The 18,792-nt window shown below is 41.3% G+C and overlaps 6 protein-coding genes across 6 annotated transcripts; all 6 read left to right on the plus strand.

The window, feature by feature from the left end:
- Positions 1-545: 545 nt before the first annotated feature.
- TbgDal_VIII8590 (amino acid transporter, putative) lies at positions 546-1,931 on the plus strand (the record flags this gene model as incomplete). Its single annotated transcript, XM_011777889.1, has 1 exon — positions 546-1,931. One exon carries the CDS (start codon positions 546-548, stop codon positions 1,929-1,931), a length of 1,386 nt encoding a protein of 461 aa, XP_011776191.1.
- Positions 1,932-2,681: 750 nt separating this feature from the next.
- On the plus strand, positions 2,682-4,064 carry TbgDal_VIII8600 (amino acid transporter, putative; the record flags this gene model as incomplete). The annotated part of the gene is made up of 1 exon (XM_011777890.1): positions 2,682-4,064. One exon carries the CDS (start codon positions 2,682-2,684, stop codon positions 4,062-4,064), a length of 1,383 nt encoding a protein of 460 aa, XP_011776192.1.
- A 1,621-nt stretch (positions 4,065-5,685) lies between these two features.
- TbgDal_VIII8610 (hypothetical protein, conserved) lies at positions 5,686-8,508 on the plus strand (the record flags this gene model as incomplete). The annotated part of the gene is made up of 1 exon (XM_011777891.1): positions 5,686-8,508. The coding sequence occupies one exon, from the start codon at positions 5,686-5,688 to the stop codon at positions 8,506-8,508; it is 2,823 nt and encodes a 940-aa protein (XP_011776193.1).
- A 2,110-nt stretch (positions 8,509-10,618) lies between these two features.
- TbgDal_VIII8620 (hypothetical protein, conserved) lies at positions 10,619-11,407 on the plus strand (the record flags this gene model as incomplete). The annotated part of the gene is made up of 1 exon (XM_011777892.1): positions 10,619-11,407. One exon carries the CDS (start codon positions 10,619-10,621, stop codon positions 11,405-11,407), a length of 789 nt encoding a protein of 262 aa, XP_011776194.1.
- Positions 11,408-12,263: 856 nt separating this feature from the next.
- TbgDal_VIII8630 (amino acid transporter AATP5) lies at positions 12,264-13,679 on the plus strand (the record flags this gene model as incomplete). Its single annotated transcript, XM_011777893.1, has 1 exon — positions 12,264-13,679. One exon carries the CDS (start codon positions 12,264-12,266, stop codon positions 13,677-13,679), a length of 1,416 nt encoding a protein of 471 aa, XP_011776195.1.
- A 1,826-nt stretch (positions 13,680-15,505) lies between these two features.
- On the plus strand, positions 15,506-16,921 carry TbgDal_VIII8640 (amino acid transporter, putative; the record flags this gene model as incomplete). Its single annotated transcript, XM_011777894.1, has 1 exon — positions 15,506-16,921. The coding sequence occupies one exon, from the start codon at positions 15,506-15,508 to the stop codon at positions 16,919-16,921; it is 1,416 nt and encodes a 471-aa protein (XP_011776196.1).
- Positions 16,922-18,792: the final 1,871 nt, after the last annotated feature.

The raw sequence follows: 18,792 nt of genomic DNA on the forward strand, positions 1-18,792 counted from the left end.
GATTTATCACTATTATTACATTCTTTTGTGAAAATTATATATGTCGTTTCTTTATGATAACTGAATCCAGTTATTCCTTTGTCGTACTTCCTTTTGTTTCCATTTTCCCCAAAAGGAGAGAGCACACACAACGGTTGGCTTCCCTTTCCACACTTGTTGTTATTGTCATCATTATTATCGGGGTAAACTTAGCATTATTCCTCCTCTAGTGTCACTGCTGCTGTCAACTGGGTTATTGTTGTATCTCTTCTCTTTTGTCAGTCTTAGTGATTCAACTGTTGGAGGAAAATATCAGGGGCAAGACGTTGTGGTAATGTGTAACGAGATCGGATATCTGTGTTTGAGTTACTGGTTCCGTTTTTTGTTTGCAGTACACATCTCTTTGTCTGTCGACTTCCTATTGACTTCCACCACTTTGTATAGAGTTTGCTGCAGATGTATTTATTATCTTCTTTCTGGTATGTCTTTCAAAATCTCTTCGTTTTCACTTGGATGTTACATTACTATCTTGAAGCGTAAGGTTCGTATCATAATACGCTACCAATATGACGAATCAATCCAGCGGGGGTAATGACAGGGGCCGTCGTGACACGGATCCTTTTGCTCACGCTGGTGATGTAAAATTATCTTCTGACGCTATTGCACTCGATGTAACTCAGAAAGGCCAGGATGATGTGGTAAAGGAAGTGAAACCCTCACTTTTCGCCGTACTTCTTGAGAAGTTTATTCCCCATGGTGGATTGTGGTCCTGTGCCCTGAACCTGGCCTCTGCTACATTGGGTGCTGGCATTTGCTCACTTCCGACTGGTTTCAATTTGAGTGGGATTGTTATGTCCTGCATTTACCTTGTTTGCGTTGCGGTTGGCACGGTGTACTCTCTTAATCTTCTTGCAAAGGTTGCAGTGAAGACGGGATCGCGTAATTACGGAGAAGCTGCGCGGATGGTGATGGGTCCACTTACTGGTTACTACGCGGCAGCGCTTATGATAGCGATGTGCTTTGGAGGTAACGTTGCTTACATCATCATTATTGGTATCATTTTGAAGGCTGTGCTCAATCGTGATGGTGTTCCGGAATATTTGAAATCAGAAAGTGGTAATCGGCTAATGACATCCATGGTGTGGTTGGTGATTATCTTACCTATGTGCATTCCCAAGCAGGTTAATTCATTGCGCCACTTATCCTTTGTGGGTGTGATGTTTATTGTGTATTTTTCATGTGTTGTTATTGGCCATTCCATTAATAAGATCATTAATGAGGGTGTCGCTGATGACATCGTGTACATGCGCACTGGAAATAGCGCTTTAGATGGCTTATCACTATTTCTCTTCTCATTTATCTGCCAGTCGAACGCATTTGAAATATTCCGTGAGATGAAACACCGGTCGCCGCAACGCTTCACAATATATGGTACTGTCGGCATGTCAATATGTGCTGTGCTTTACTTCCTGGTTGGTTTATTTGGTTATTTGGAGTTTGGAGGGAAATCTGTTGACACAGTGCTGTCTCTATATGATCCAGGTGAGAATGTTGCCGTTGCAATTGCGTACATTGGGGTTGCAATTAAAATAACAGTTGCTCATGCTCTACACGCTATTCCTATACGTGACGGTCTGTACCATTGTGTGGGTTGGCATGTTGATACTGTACCGTATTGGAAGCATGTTGTTGTGGTTGTAACTATTAACTTTACCTCACTGATTATTGGACTCTTCATTCCGAAAGCATCCACTGTTTTTGGTCTCGTTGGTGCTTTCTGTGGTGGTCATATCGGACTTGTGTTGCCTCCGTTGTTCTACATGTACTCAGGTGGCTTCACGAGGGAAAAAGTTGGTAATATTGATTTCTTTGGTACTTATCTCCTTCTTTTTGTTGGTGTTGTGGCTGTTGTATTTGGCACGGTTTCAACAATATACAACACGGTGCCGTAGTATGATGATGATTTCTACGCGAGTATGTTCTTGGTGCACACATACTTTATTTCTACGTATTGCTTGTGTATATCCACATGCGCAAATATATATTTATATATTTGTACCGTGTAATATTTAATGGGTTGTGGTTTCTTTCATTTTCTTTGCAGTAACAGTATTTCTATGGATCTTCATCTTTCGGTTGCTCCCGTATCTTGTCAGTGATTTATCACTATTATTACATTCTTTTGTGAAAATTATATATGTCGTTTCTTTATGATAACTGAATCCAGTTATTCCTTTGTCGTACTCCCTTTTGTTTCCATTTTCCCCAAAAGGAGAGAGCACACACAACGGTTGGCTTCCCTTTCCACACTTGTTGTTATTGTCATCATTATTATCGGGGTAAACTTAGCATTATTCCTCCTCTAGTGTCACTGCTGCTGTCAACTGGGTTATTGTTGTATCTCTTCTCTTTTGTCAGTCTTAGTGATTCAACTGTTGGAGGAAAATATCAGGGGCAAGACGTTGTGGTAATGTGTAACGAGATCGGATATCTGTGTTTGAGTTACTGGTTCCGTTTTTTGTTTGCAGTACACATCTCTTTGTCTGTCGACTTCCTATTGACTTCCACCACTTTGTATAGAGTTTGCTGCAGATGTATTTATTATCTTCTTTCTGGTATGTCTTTCAAAATCTCTTCGTTTTCACTTGGATGTTACATTACTATCTTGAAGCGTAAGGTTCGTATCATAATACGCTACCAATATGACGAATCAATCCAGCGGGGGTAATGACAGGGGCCGTCGTGACACGGATCCTTTTGCTCACGCTGGTGATGTAAAATTATCTTCTGACGCTATTGCACTCGATGTAACTCAGAAAGGCCAGGATGATGTGGTAAAGGAAGTGAAACCCTCACTTTTCGCCGTACTTCTTGAGAAGTTTATTCCCCATGGTGGATTGTGGTCCTGTGCCCTGAACCTGGCCTCTGCTACATTGGGTGCTGGCATTTGCTCACTTCCGACTGGTTTCAATTTGAGTGGGATTGTTATGTCCTGCATTTACCTTGTTTGCGTTGCGGTTGGCACGGTGTACTCTCTTAATCTTCTTGCAAAGGTTGCAGTGAAGACGGGATCGCGTAATTACGGAGAAGCTGCGCGGATGGTGATGGGTCCACTTACTGGTTACTACGCGGCAGCGCTTATGATAGCGATGTGCTTTGGAGGTAACGTTGCTTACATCATCATTATTGGTATCATTTTGAGAGCTCTATTTAGTCGTGATGGTGTTCCGGAATATTTGAAATCAGAAAGTGGTAATCGGCTAATGACATCCATGGTGTGGTTGGTGATTATCTTACCTATGTGCATTCCCAAGCAGGTTAATTCATTGCGCCACTTATCCTTTGTGGGTGTGATGTTTATTGTGTATTTTTCATGTGTTGTTATTGGCCATTCCATTAATAAGATCATTAATGAGGGTGTCGCTGATGACATCGTGTACATGCGCACTGGAAATAGCGCTTTAGATGGCTTATCACTATTTCTCTTCTCATTTATCTGCCAGTCGAACGCATTTGAAATATTCCGTGAGATGAAACACCGGTCGCCGCAACGCTTCACAATATATGGTACTGTCGGCATGTCAATGTGTGCTGTGCTTTACTTCCTGGTTGGTTTATTTGGTTATTTGGAGTTTGGAGGGGATGCCATTGACACAGTGCTGTCTCTATATGATCCAGGTGAGAATGTTGCCGTTGCAATTGCGTACATTGGGGTTGCTGCCAAGGTTTGTGTTGCCTTTGCTTTGCACATCATACCAATGCGTGATGCACTGTACCATTGTACGGGTTGGCATGTTGATACTGTACCGTATTGGAAGCATGTTGTTGTGGTTGTAACTATTAACTTTACCTCACTGATTATTGGACTCTTCATTCCGAAAGCATCCACTGTTTTTGGTCTCGTTGGTGCTTTCTGTGGTGGTCATATCGGACTTGTGTTGCCTCCGTTGTTCTACATGTACTCAGGTGGCTTCACGAGGGAAAAAGTTGGTAATATTGATTTCTTTGGTACTTATCTCCTTCTTTTTGTTGGTGTTGTGGCTGTTGTACTTGGTACTGGATCGGCAGTATATTATTCTGTGTAGTTGTTTTTAAATGTTAATCGTTGAATATTGTGGGAAAGTACATTTTTTTTTCCTAGACGTTGTGGGGGCACTGTTTTTTATGAGGCCAAATAATGTTTTTCTGTTTTTTAATATTTGTTTAAAAAATTTTTTCTTTGTAGTTTTTATTTTTAATTTATTTTGTTGTTGCTGATTAATTGTTTAGTGTACGCCGCTTAGTGTTGTATCCTTATTTTGCTGTACTGTGAAGTGTAGTAGCTTGCTTTTGTTGTTACGGATGAATCGGGGTTGTATCGTCGCTTTGCGGGTAACCTCCGATGATTTTTTCTTCTTCCTTCTTTGCCCCAGCTGGATGCCGTACGCGACAATCTCGAAGGGAGTTTTCCTTTGTTTAGAATATAAGATATTTCCCCCCTATTATTGCTGTCGTGTCGTTGCGGGTTTTAGCTTTATCGAAGCTTAATAATGTTTGTCGCTAACGGTGGGGTTCTATACATGCGCCCTAATTTCTGCCACACATTCTACTAATTTTGTTGTTTCGTTGCTTTTCTTATCCTTATTGCCTCAGGGTTTGTGTAGGTAAAGAAGTGCCATGACATGATGTGTATTGGCTGCGTGTATTTGAAGCCAGACGCTGGTGAAGACTGACAGCTTATAGTCGGTAAGAACTGTTAGTTCCCTATACGTGTGGGTTAACGGTAATTAAAGGAATTTCTTAAAAGTTTGTGTGTTTTTTTTTGTAATGGCACGTGGCCGGAGGTTTGATGCGAAGTGGTGTCTGGGGTTGGGCGCAGCTGTTGCAAAATGAGTTACAAGTTATTTCCTTGTCTGTAATTGCGTTGATTTATACTGGAATGGTGACCTGGTGCCTTTGTGAGTTTATGATGTGTTTGGATGTGCTGCGTCTGTTGTTGGATCGCTGAAGTGTAGTTCCTTTAGTGGCGACGTTGAGGTTTGATTTGTGGTTATGTGGTCTCTTTTGTAGCTTTGTGGTGTTTATGTAGTTTATTTTCATCTTTTAGCTCTTATTTGCTTCGAGATTCAGTGGTCAGTGAAGCAGTAGTTTTCGAATTTATATCTGTAGCCTTTCTGTGTCGCTGGGGTTATTGTTTTTATAGTTGATTTGGATGGTTGTTGTTGCAAGTTTGTGATTAATTGAGTTACATGTTCTCTAGGATCTTATTGAGAGATATTTAAAGGTTAGTTCGTGCTCTTAATTTAGAGTAAATGAAGATTATGGGGATTGTCTAGTGGCTTTTCAGTGCGTCATACAGCATTTACATAATCGGCCGTCTGCTTATCTTTTTTTGTTGTGTGTGTGTGGTAGAACCTAATGGGGATATTATTTTTTGCACATTGGTTTCGTGACTTTAGTTTTGGATCATCATGCAAGGTATCCCTCCATATTTAGTTGTTTCTTATTATTGCCATTTGCTGTGTGCTTGTCCTCACATCGCTAAGCCATGGATTTGTTATCTGCCGTTGTCGATTGTGATTTTGTTGAAAGCAGGTGCGTTATTGCTTCCGATCCATTTCTCTTTTTTTTCCCTCATCTGTTTCAATGACACACACGTAAGGGATACATATTAGTCCCGTTTGTCTTACTTTTGTTCCTCCCTTCTCACCTTTGCAGCTCACTTTTATGTCTCACAAGCGGGTGGCTCGGCAGCAGCTGCCGATGCCGTGTTATGCATCCACGGGAATGACAGGGATATGTGCCACGTCTCCGACACCCGCAACCCTCCCACTCGATGCGCTGCAACGTATCAGTAGCTTGCGGCAGTCACTCAGTAGTGTTGTCGCGTCACAAGCGCCTTCACTGGACCGCTCCGATACGCTCAGCTTACATCTACTACAGAATAGTGGCGTGCCCAAGGAGAGTACAGTCGTGTTTTTGCTCACCTTGTCCCAGCGGCGGATGAAGGAGCTTCTGAATGAGAACCACAGACTTGAACTCCTCTGCATTAAGCAGGAAGATACCATCAAGGAAATACGAGCTGAGATGTCGATAAACAAGAGGCATCAACATGCAACTGTTGCGGATGATGTGGTCGCCGAAAAGCCTACCACAAGTTGCGTTCGGTCCACTCCCTTTGGAGCTCGCCGAATGGGTTTGAGGGATAGAACAGACCGCGGATCTAAGAATGAAGAGCTTGAAAGCCCAGGAAGTTTCATTGGGGCGTTCCGGAGTTCATCTATCGCTGCAGAGTTGGATGATGTGGTACAGCAACTTGTGAGTACCGCCATCGCATTGTTTCCAGAGCTGGAGGTACGTATGGAGTCCGCCTGTCACAATGGCGCTGACGAGTGGAGCACCGCTCGCGACATACTTTACTTCATTGAAAGCCACCTTGAAGAGTGGAGCGGCTGCGCATCTCGAGAAAATGTTAGCTTTAGGGAGACAAGCATGTTGCTGTCACGGGTCCTTACATGTATAGACACGGACCAGCGGGAGTGGTGTGAGTGTCTTTTCGACATCGCGTATAGACTTCAGGCGGCTTGGAGGGGACAAAAGCACGCTATGGAAAGGAGGGATGCCCTCATCTGCAAGCTCGAGGACGATGTCAAGTCGCTCGCCACGGAGTTATCTGATGCGGTGGAGGTGCGCATGCAATGTGAGTGTCGGTGCGCGGAGTTGGAGGAGACACTTTCACGTATGATGGATAAACGTGCAGTACACGATGGCAGTGTGCAAAGCTTGCAAGAAGAGCGTAGAATAGTGCGTGATGAGGCCAATTCTCCCTTGGGGTTGGCTGACCAGGACGGTATCACCGTTATCGAGGCCTCTGGCGTAAAGCGGGACGTGCCGGGAATGAGCGATGGGACCATGCCCAAGATGTCTGAGGATTCCCTCCGGAGAGCTGTAGTGGAGCACGATGCGGAAGCGCTGCGACTCTCGTTGGATCGCATCACCAAGGAGCGGGATGAGCTGCGGGCGCAGCTCAGAGTAGTGAATGATGCGTTAGATGAAGCGGAGCTGCGTGTGAAAGTTGTGGGGACGGAGCGGGAGGTGCTTCAATCTGAAGTGGGAGAGTTAAAGTATTGCGGTGGCATGCTAACAGTCGGCTCCGCGGCTGCGCCACAGCCATCGCTAAGCTCGACAAGTGAAGCAATGAGGCCGTGGTGCGGACCACTTCTTTCCCGTGGCTGTGACCATGATCTCGCTGAAGGTGGTGATGCTGCTTCGAATGTTTCCATTACCGGTCTCTTACACGTGATTAGCGATACAGCCGTTGATATTTTCTCGGTGGCGCATGAGCATAGTAGTTTGAGGTCTCCAGGGCTCCTTTTCCACGTTGGCTGCGCCATTGCTCTGGACTCTGGGGCCTTCAACAACATGCCAAAACCGGATTTATCCTTAACTGCGTGGAAGCGACTACTGCTTCACTTTCAGAATGGGTTTGTGGATGTCCCCTTCCATAACGCCGATCGTGCAGCGGACAGTTTGCAGTTCTTCTATAGTCTTCTGTTCCATTCGGGAATGGTGGAGCACATGGCTGATGTGGAAATCATTGCTTCCATTACGTCTGCATTATGTGCTATGTACGTTTACATCACTCCTTCAAGTGAGGGGTGCAGGTCATTAGATGTTTACTCGAACAGTTGTGCTGGTGGCAGCTCGGATTCTTGTGAACCTCTGGTGCTGGAACGTAGCTGTAGTTATGAAACCATCTGTCGGCTGATGGAGCGCAGCCGGTTTGACTTCGCGGCGCTTTGGGAAGCGGAGGATCGTGCACTTCTTTTCCAGATGATGAAGGCCCTTCTGCTACCACAGGTGCCGTTGTACCAACTGGAGAGTCTCATGTACACTAGTGGAATTGAGGCGGTTAGAAACATTTCTTCACGACTGCATGACCCACCGGTTCGCCATCAGCTCATTCGGTTGCTCGTTGCACTTGCCCACCATGCCTTTACTATGCGCAGTGCTTCCGTGAACAAGTACTGGGCAAATGAGAGGTTTAGTTTATACCAACACCAGATGCGCTTCAGAAATGAGTTTGGCGAGGAGAGTATTGAGGTCCCATACAATATGAGAGCGGTTGCGGAAGCGCAGTTGTTGTTGATCAGTACTACTGTACTTCCACTGTGCGAAGCTGTGGTTGGTGTGTTTCCTAGATTGCAACCGTGCTTAGTAGCTCTTCGAGGGAATTTGCACATGTGGACATTATGTGGATCTAACGGCGGCAGCACGTCTCCCTCCTCCATCGCATCAGTCCTTGAGCAGGTGACAACACCCTCAACATCCGAAGAGAAACTTCCGCCCGGTGCCGCCAATTTCAAGCTTGTTTCATCGGAGGAAATAAAGCGTGGCTCCCTTGTGGTGGATACCGGTGGATTCATATCAATGCAGGAGGAGATATCGGCTCTTTACAAGGAGAATGCAGTGCTCCGTGACATGCTGCAGAAGCTTTTTCATGAGATGGATTCGGCCCGACAACATGTAAGGGTCGTGGGAGATGAATAACATCTAAAGAAGGTGAGGAGGACAAAAAAGAAAAAAGAAAAAGAGAAACAGAAACAGAAAAAAAAAGAAATTGTTAAGTGAGAGATTCGGACCATCTACTGTCTTTCTTCCTCTACCTACTGCGTGATTTCTCGTTTTGTTTTTGGTTTTAGTTTTGCCCTCTTCCTTCTTATTTAGCTGATGTCGTGTGGGGTGTTAGTTATTTGTATAATTTGTTGCTCGGAGGCCAGCAGCCGTGTGCCAGCGGCAGATAAAAAATATATTGTTGTCGATGTTCTTGAGATTTTAGGTCAACATGTGCGGTTCTTTCCTTCTTCCTCCGCTGCTACGCATTAGTTGTTTACCTTCTGTTTTGTGTTACTTTTCGCCATTGCGGGCCGCAGTTATGACATTTCCTTCTTGGAAACTGTATATTTGAATCATGGAAAAGGCCTATTGCTTACTGCTTCCCGCTTGTCAGTTTTTAATTTTTATATACCTTCTTGTTCAACCTTCACGTATTTGAGTATTTGCTTTAATTTTTTTCCTTAATTTCGTCGACAACCACGGAACCCGTGCCCTATTTTGTGCAGAAGCGAATATATATGTATGCAGATACGTACAAACGTAAGCCCAAATATAATTAACGATACATGTGCCATCACTTTTGTTTGGTGTTCGCAGTTCTGCTGGTACGTTGTGCTGCTGCGCACGCGTTATCTCATAAGTTGGGCGAATATATTCGTGTAAGTGTATCGTGCTCAAATAATTAATATCATTCATATGTTTCTTCCATATGGTGCGACCGTCAGGTGCTTCAGGTTTATATGTTTGCGTTCACATCTACATTTGCATTCACTTGTTTGCAAATCCAAACGTTTCACCCCCTTTTCTCTACGCTGTGTATCGTTACTTTGCACAAATACACATGCCCTGGAAAAGTAAAACAAAGGAAAGCTAAGCAAGAAGTGTCTAAGCTACGTAGAGAAATATGTTGCAGTAATGAGACAATGAACAAGATGGAGCAGCAATTAAAAATAAATCTCGCGATTGGATTTGAAGTGAGTGCCTTAACATGCACCTCTCGTTGCGTTCAGTTTGCTGTAACTGAGCCGAACGTTTGTTTATTCTTTGCAAGCGCATCGCCAGAGAGACCTCTGATCATTTGGTGGAAATTCAATCTTTCCGTCGATTTGTCCTCTGTAGCTTTTACATTTTAATAATAATGTTGCCAATAGTGATGGCAAATATAGTTCGATGACCATTACGCGTTAGTTGTAATTATTATTCACATGTGTGTTTTCTCTTTTCACCGATGGTATGTAACACTTCATTGCGTCTGAAAAGTTGTTGTGAGAAGTACGCGTAGACGCGTGGAAATTGTTGTCATATGAGTCGCTTAAAGCTATCATATGTAGATATTTAACAGGGCGTGGTGGGAGAAGCGTCACGAATCAGATCTTCAGTTCGGTTGCACCAAAACATTTGTGTGCTGGTGTTTCCGTTTTGTTTGCTCTTTATAACGGAAACTGTAGCATCATGGAAGCTACGGAGACTCATTGCTTTTTGCTTTTTATTAATTGTTATTTATTTGTTTACTTCATTATTAACGATACCGATGTTAAATATAATGACGTAACAAAACACAGAGAAGAGTGGGAGGGGCTGGCGGTTGGATGAATGAATGAATGGGAAAATGTATGAGGCGATTCATATGTTATTTGAAATATGGCAATATTGGCTTCTTCAGGTCAGTGGTTACACATTTGGGTCATCAGTGAGTCTATGCCCTTATTTTTGTTGAACTCATTGCCTTAAATAAGAAAAAAAAATAACAGAGAATATTTCTTTAAGAGTTCCCTTTTATTTGTTATTGATGCATTCTGTATTTGCGCTTTTCTTTGTCTGTGCTGATTTGGCACTAAAAGTGATGATTTTTATTTCCCCTCTCTATTTCTTTCTTCACGTATACTGTTTCAAGACAAGTAACTTCTTGGAAACTCGTTTGTTAGAGAGCGAAAACGAAAACAACCCGAGAAAACAAAACGAAAAGAGACAAGCACATACCTGAACACCATTACTATTATTATTATTATTATTGGTATTGATATTATTAGAATTGAGCAAGATAATGGAATATGAGGGGTGTGCATCGGAAGTAATAAACCATTCAGCTGTTGAAGAAACCGCCATGTTGGGAGGGATTTTGGTTCAGGAGGAGGACCCCCTTTTTGCCGTGGTTTCTCGTCTTGCTGCTGGTGAGACGTTCGCACGTGAAAATTTGTGTCAGCGATGGTACCGCGGTATTACAAAATTGAAGTGGGCAGAGGAATTGCAGCGGTCAGGTATTCTTCTCGTGCAAAAGAACGCCGCGGGTGGAAGCAACCCTGAGGGCAACAAGGAACAAAAGAAGGATGAAAATGATGATGCAGATGGGGAAAATGTAGAACAGGGAGAGGAGGAGTACATCAATGCAGATGAATGTGTCGCTCGGTTGAGGCGTGAGTTCAACTTTCAACGTGTGCTGAATGTCGTCATTTATGGTGAAGATGATGAGCGCGCGGAGATTTTAAAGGAAGAACATGATAACATTTCTCAAATTGTCATGATGATGGAGGAGTGTATGGATCGCCAGTCATTGATTGAAGAGGCTCAGTCACGAGCTGCGCTTGTTCTTGAAGTAATGAAACCCCGTATTACCAGTCGCTACAGTTACGCATGGGGAGTGAAAACGTACTCCACTTTTAAACCCGTGAAAGCAGAAATGGATCGCCTTCGTCCCGCTGACCGACACAAACCCGCATATATGCGTAGCAAACAACCGACCTGTCGTGTGCCTTTTGAACACGCTCATTATTTACCCAATGGTGAGCAAAAAATGGTAAGGGTCAGCGAACTTAATTTCGAAAAGGGGAATTAAAGTGATACTTGAATGCTTTTGCATTTCACTATTTTTATTTTTGTTTTGTGTTTTTCATTTGGTAGTCATTTCGGGCTTATGTTTATTTATTTGTAACGCCCTGCTCATTTCGTTGAGTTTACCCCCCGTTACACTGGATTGTCGTTTCCCTTCAATTTCGTTTTTCACTCTTATTCGTCGTGTAACTTTTGCTACTTTACTAATGATTATTCTCGCTTCAGTTTGATGCTGTCTGTAAATAATGTTTATCATTTTTGTTATTATTGTTGTCGTTATGTTTATACGTTTAGGTTGCAATGGAAAATGCAGCAATGATACAACCGATAGCATGTGCCTTGCAGAGTTGAGTGCCAACCATTTTTCGAGGTTCAACGTCTTCCCCCCTCTTTTTGTTACTTTCTCTCCGTTAGTATTTTGTTTCTCTCTCCCTTTTTTTAAACTGCTACGAGGTTACCATCTGCAATCGTTGTATTACTACTATATATATATATATTTAAAATGTACAACAGCGTAGGGAAGAAAAGAGAGAGAGGAACTAAAACAACAGAAAAAAATATGTAGAGTGTATCGGAATAGAAACGAAAGAAAGAAGCACAAAAAAGAAAAGGAAACCCATCGCCATATAAATGATAAAAAGGCGTAAATAAACGAACAAATAATCAAAGGGATTTGTTTATGTATTTTAATTGTCCAATTGTTTTATTTTCCATCTCACCACCTTTAGATCCTTTTTTCTTTTTCTTTTTTTCTTCTTCTATGATATTTGTTTCATTTACTGCAGGTGAGGTTTCTGTTAGTAATTGGTGATTTCAGCCAGCGACCAACTAAATCAGACCCAAAGCTGTTATTGGACCTAATGAGTAATGTCCGTGGAAATATAACCCCCGCCGTTGTTTATGCTTCCAATGAGCCGAATGCTCTTAATGCCTCGGATGATGGCATTAAAAACTATGAGGCCTACGAAGACATTCAATCAAACAATTCAGAATCTAAATTTGCTCCATTTTCCAAACTGAGCAAAAAAATTGCCGCCGTCATTCCTCCTGGAGGGATTTTTGCCAGCGCCTTTAACATCGCGGCGACGACGTTGGGCGCCGGCATCTTTGGTTTGCCGTCAACCGCCAATGGAAGCGGACTTGTGATGGGAATATTATATCTCGTCATAATTAATTGCATGACCATATATTCCATGTATAATCTCGCCCTTGCAGCCGAACGTTCTAAAGCACTCACATATGAGGGCGTTACATTTGTGGTGTTGGGGCGCTGGGCTGCATATGCCATCGCCGCTGTTCGAGCATTTGATGGCTTTACGAGTTGTATTGCCTACGTGATTTCAGTGGGAGATATTTTCTCTTCTATTTTGAAGGGAACCGACGCACCTGAGTTCTGGAAGGGAAATACGGGCAACCGACTTTTGACCGCGCTTCTATGGCTCTGTTGTATGCTTCCACTTGTGATACCGCGACATGTGGATTCACTTCGTCATGTTTCCACCTGTGCCGTTACTTTCATGGTGTATTTTGTCATTGTGATTGTTGTGCACTCATGTCTAAATGGGCTTCCGGAGAATATTAAGGATGTTAGTGTTGGAAAGAGTGATACAGCTGCTATCATTCTCTTTAATAGCGGGAATGCAGCTGTTGAAGGATTGGGAGTATTTATGTTCTCATACACGTGCCAGGACACGGCGTATGAAATATATATGGACATGAAGGATCGCTCCGTGCGTAAGTTCGTTATTTCATCCGCTATCGCGATGTGTATGTGTACCGTGTTGTATATACTCACCGTATTTTTCGGTTACATGGACTTTGGCCGTGATGTTACCGGTTCAATTTTGCTCATGTACGATCCCGTGAATGAACCTGCGGTGATGGTTGGTATGATTGGTGTGCTTGTGAAGCTGATCGCCTCATATGCGCTGCTCGCTATGGCGTGTCGTAATGCGTTATACAGCATTGCAGGAAAGAATGCGGATGTATTGCCCTTTTGGAAACATTGCGCCTCAGTTGTAACCTTATCTGTTGCGGCACTGGTTTTGGGTCTCTTCATCCCAAAGGTTAATACGGTTCTTGGTTTTGCTGGTTCCATTACTGGTGGCTCACTTGGTTATATTTTCCCTTCGCTACTTCTTATGTACTCGGGTGGCTTCACATGGCAACGTGTTGGACCTTTTCATTATCTCGTAGCGTACGGGTTGTTAATTTCAGGTGTTGTCGGCGTTGTTTTTGGTACCGGTGCCACCATTTGGGGCACAATTGTTGGCTAAAACTGAGCAAAGTAAAGTAAAAAATAAAGTAATATGAGAGATATAGCTCTCGGTATTTTAATTGTTGTTGTTGTTGTTTTCCCCCCTTTTCTTTTCTGATTGTAATTTTTCATCTTTGACTTTCTTTTTTTTTTTTTTTGAGTGCAATTAAGTCGAGGCAACAGTTAAAAAACAAAACAAAACGAAAAGAAGAAATGATATGCCCGTCTATTACTAAAGAAAAACAAACTAACTAAAACTTATTAAGCACAAATGAATTAACAGGAGGAGGAGGAGGAAGAAGAGATGTTGAACGACATCAGGTTGTAATGGTTGTTTCGATCCGATGCACTTTAAAGAAAGAAAATTTTCCCCTTTTTAAAAAAAAAAAAGAAACAACAATATTCTCAAAGATCAGAAGAGAGAAAAATTAAAAAAGAAGCAAAAACAGCAACAACAACAGCAACAACGAAGTGGTGAATAGAAGAAAGAAAGAAAGAAAAAAAAAACTAAAACGTCTAATTATTTATTTTATTGTGAGGCATATCGACTTTATGAAATGAAAAAATTGTTTTCACGGTCAAAGGAATTACAAGAAAAAGAAGTAGAAGACAAGCAAAACGGTTTTTAGAACGCATTCGACACTAGGGAAAAAGGCAAAATTAGGAAAAGTTTGGTTATTAAACTTTTTTTTTCAGTAATAAAATATAATTCTATCTTATTTTTTTTTTAATTTTTGTTTTCCTTAACCTCATTTAGCAAGTAGTTGCAGCTACCAGTGCAAATAATGCAATTTCTTTTTTTTCTTTTTCTCTTTCTCTTTTTGTATGTGCGTGTTCTTTCCTTTTTTTTTTTCGTTTTAATTTTTTTTTTTTTTTTACTATTTCCCCACTGCGTCACGGTATTTGCCCCGCATGAGTTCCTCTTAAACACGCCTTTATTATTCATGTGAGTGCAGGAAATATAAAAAGAGGAGGAAAAGAAAAAAAAAAGAGGAGGATTTGGGGAGGAGGGCGGCAGGACTTTAACGATATTAATATATTTATTTATGGGTCACAATTCCCTCGGCACTTCAGTACTTTCAATGCAAACAATTGTGATGACTCCACACGCATTTGTGAATAATTACTCTCCATCCTCGAACATGCGGTGCTTCATGTTGCTAAACAGAAGCCACCAAATAATTAAAAAAAAAAGTAAAGAGTAAAAAAGGGGGAAAAAGAAACATTATTTATTTTTCAGATTTCTTTTTTTTATTTTTCTTCTTCTTTTTAAAGCCATCATTTCACGCTGTTAAAAAGGTAAAAAAAAAAATATGCACATGGCGGTCAAAGTACGCATTCCTCCAAGACTCAAAATGGGTGAAAGGTTAGCTTGAAACTGTGAGCTGCAGCTTCCACTGATGGAAGGAACCGCTTCAAAAAAAAAAAAAGAAAAAAGGGAGACAACCGTAACATGACGAAGGTTTCCGCACTTATATATTCCGGCGTAGGTTCAAATGCAAGTTTTTTTTTTGTATTCAATTGAAATAAATGATACGGTACTTTGGACCTTTTATGCCGGCTGCGGTGTAACTCTTTATTGCATTAGTGGTGCTGACGTCCTCCACTTTGCCCTACAGAGGGAATGTCGCTTTGTTTTGTTTTGTTACACTTACCACATAACCATCATCACCGTCACCACCGGTATTTTTTGCATGCTGTCGCATTATTATCATTATTATTATTATTATTATTTCCGTTATTCCTTTTAATTTCTTTTGTTTTATTGGTTGTGGAATTTTACAAGGGCCTTTGAAGCATACAACACACACACACACACACACACAAGGAGCGCGTAAAGGAGTGATGGACAGATCTGGCAGTCAATCCGCAGCATCAGCGGCGTCGGAACTTGCTGACAGTCGGGGTTTTGTGGGGCCAATATCGGATGCCCATGACCACGGAAATACTGACGAGAAAAATACCTCAAAAGCAAAGGATTCAAATGGTTTCTTCTCGAAGGTGAGTTTATGCATCGCCACTGTTTTACCTCCAGGCGGCATTGCGGCGAGTGCTTTCAACATGGCCTCAACAACTCTTGGCGGCGGTATTATTGGGATGCCAGCAGCAACCAACAGCAGTGGACTTGTTATGGGATTATTTTATCTCATGCTCATTTCCTCCGTAACCGTTTTTACAATGCACAACCTTTCCATTGCAGCGGAGCGCACCAACACCCACACGTTTGAGGAGGTGACTCGTGTGCTTCTTGGCCGTGGGGCTGCATATATTCTCGCTGCTATCCGAGCATTCCTTGGGTTTAGTGCCTGTGTTGCTTTTGTTATATCTTTGGGGGATATTATGTCTTCTATTCTAAATGGCACTAATGCACCGGATTTTTGGAAAGAAAAATCAGGTAACCGCGTCTTGACGGTAATAGTTTGGGCATGTTGTATGCTTCCACTTGTGATACCGCGACATGTGGATTCACTTCGTCATGTTTCCACCTGTGCCGTTACTTTCATGGTGTATTTTGTCATTGTGATTGTTGTGCACTCATGTCTAAATGGGCTTCCGGAGAATATTAAGAGCGTTAGTGTTGGAAAGAGTGATACAGCTGAAATTATCCTTTTCAACACCGGAAACAAGGCAATTGAAGGATTGGGAGTATTTATGTTTGCCTTTATTTCGCAAGTTACAGCATATGAGGTCTATGTGGACATGAAGGATCGCTCCGTGCGTAAGTTTGTTATCGCAGCCACCGTAGCCAATGCACTTTGTTTTGTTTTGTACGCTCTAACGGCCTTTTTCGGTTACATGGACTTTGGCCGTGATGTTACCGGTTCAATTTTGCTCATGTACGATCCCGTGAATGAACCCGAAATGATGGTTGCAATGGTTGGCATATTGGTGAAGTTGTGTGTATCGTATGCACTGCTTGCCATGGCACTTCGCAATTCATTGTACAGCATTGTTGGAGTAACTGCGGATAAGCTGCCTTTTTGGAAGCATTGCGTTACAGTTTTGGTCTTGTCTGGTATTATTCTCCTTTTAGGGCTATTCATCCCAAAGATCAATACAGTATTCGGTTTTGCTGGTTCCATTACTGGTGGCTCACTTGGTTTTATTTTTCCCGCGCTGCTTGTGATGTATTCGGGTGACTTCACATGGCAGAAGGTGGGCCCTGCATATTACATTGCAACTTACTTACTTTTGGCAGGCGGCGTGTTTGTCATCGTATTTGGCACCGGTGCCACCATTTGGGGCGCTGCTGTGGGTTGAGCCAAAGCCGTACGAGCAAACCGCTTTTTATTTTTATTTTTATTATTTTTATTATTATTTTTCGATCATCCCCTCATTTGTGTTTCCTCTGCACCGCTTATTCATTTATTTTCCTTGTTTTATTTCTTCTTCTTTTCGCATTATGACGGCTCCAGTCGATATATGCAATGCACTGTGGTGTGTATGTAAGTTTTAAATATGATATTGTGTTAATTATATATGCTCATTTATGGTTGATATAAAAGTGACTGTAGGAAACATAATTAATAAAATGTGGTAGTTGTTCAGTTATTTTTAACAAGATACCTTCGATCGCACGTGTACGTCCCCTCCACAAAAAAGTAGTGTTTCAAGACGGCTTAAATTTTGTTTGTTTGTTTCTTGATCACTTCTTTGTTTTACCGTTATTATTATTATTATTATTTTCCCTCTCGCTTTGTCGCATCTTTCAGTTTGTTGTAATTTATCTTTTTTTTTTTCTTATTTTGTTACTTTACCTCCTCATTTTATATTGTTTACAGACATGAAAAAGAAAGATATTATGTTTCTTGTCTGCTAATAAGAATAGAAAGGGGAGGAATAAGCTGTTATCTGCAGGTCGTCCTTTTTTATAAATTTTATAAATTTTTTCTTCCACTTACCTTTTTTTAAAAAAATTTTCATTTTTTTTTCTCCTTTCAGATTTATTTTCCTTTTTATTTTATTATTTAGCAAGTGAGTGCGATTGTAAAGTTGTTACAAACGTGCGCGCACGGATGTGTGCGTCTGGGAGTCATTCCACCTCCTTTCCGTCTGTTGCAGTTATTTTACCGCTTCACTTTTAACTTTCTTCCTTTGTTTTCCTCCCTATTTATTTTGTTATATTTTAACTCAATTTAATTGTCTTTCCTTTTTTTTATCTTTTTTATTTTTTTCCATTTTATTTTGTTTCGTCTTTTCCCTCTTATTTGTTGTATTTATGATTGTTACGTATAAGTACATACACACGTGCGCATTTGTCTCAATAAATATATACATATTTGTTTATTTTTATATTTGCGGGTGCGCTTGTATATATGTACCCCTGATTTTATTTATAGATGGCAGTGAAGGAGGGGCCAACACATTTATTTGTTTTTTTTAAATTCCTTTTTCCTTTTATTTTTCCTTTATTTTATTTCCTTTCTCTCTAAGTGGTAACTCCCTCTTTACTGTTTTTTTTTCTTTTTCTCTTCCTCTTCTTTTAACTGACTTTAATTGGTTACTACCACGCTTCAACTAACACAAGACTGTTTCTTTTTATTTTTTCCTTTAATTATGTCATTACCACTCACTATGAAAATATTAATATTCCTCAGTATCTTTTCACCTCATGTCATCTCATCTCATCTCATCATTTCTTTTTTTTTTTGATTTACTTCTCTTTTAAATACTTTAAAGGAAGTTGAAGAAAAGGTTAAATATGTTCACTTAACAAATGGTCGGAACTGCGCGCGTACTGGAAAAAAAAATTCTTTAGGAAGATGATGCGTTACGACCACCGCTGTGTAGTGTTTCCACTCTTTGAGAAACTTCTTTCCTCACTTTTTTTTTTTTTCCTCAGAGGATATACGCTAAAGTTTAATGATATGTTGCCGTGCCCTTAAAAAAGCTCCACAAGTTCTGTTGTCAGTCGTTTTTAATAAGTGTAAGTATAATAATATATAAGTTAAATGAACGTATGTCACCTTCTTGTTTCTTTTTTTTTTTCTTTCCCCTTCCGTTTTTGATGTCTTTAATGCCACTTAAGTTTTGCGGTGTGTTGTCACTCAGCATATGTGTACCATCCTGAAATGCTAAAATGGTGAAATGCTAACGCACGGTTGCCGCAAATGGTGGTGATGCCGCCTTTA

Source organism: Trypanosoma brucei, chromosome 8, assembly GCF_000210295.1.
Source record: "Trypanosoma brucei gambiense DAL972 chromosome 8, complete sequence".
In the NCBI taxonomy this organism is placed as follows: Eukaryota; Euglenozoa; class Kinetoplastea; order Trypanosomatida; family Trypanosomatidae; genus Trypanosoma; species Trypanosoma brucei.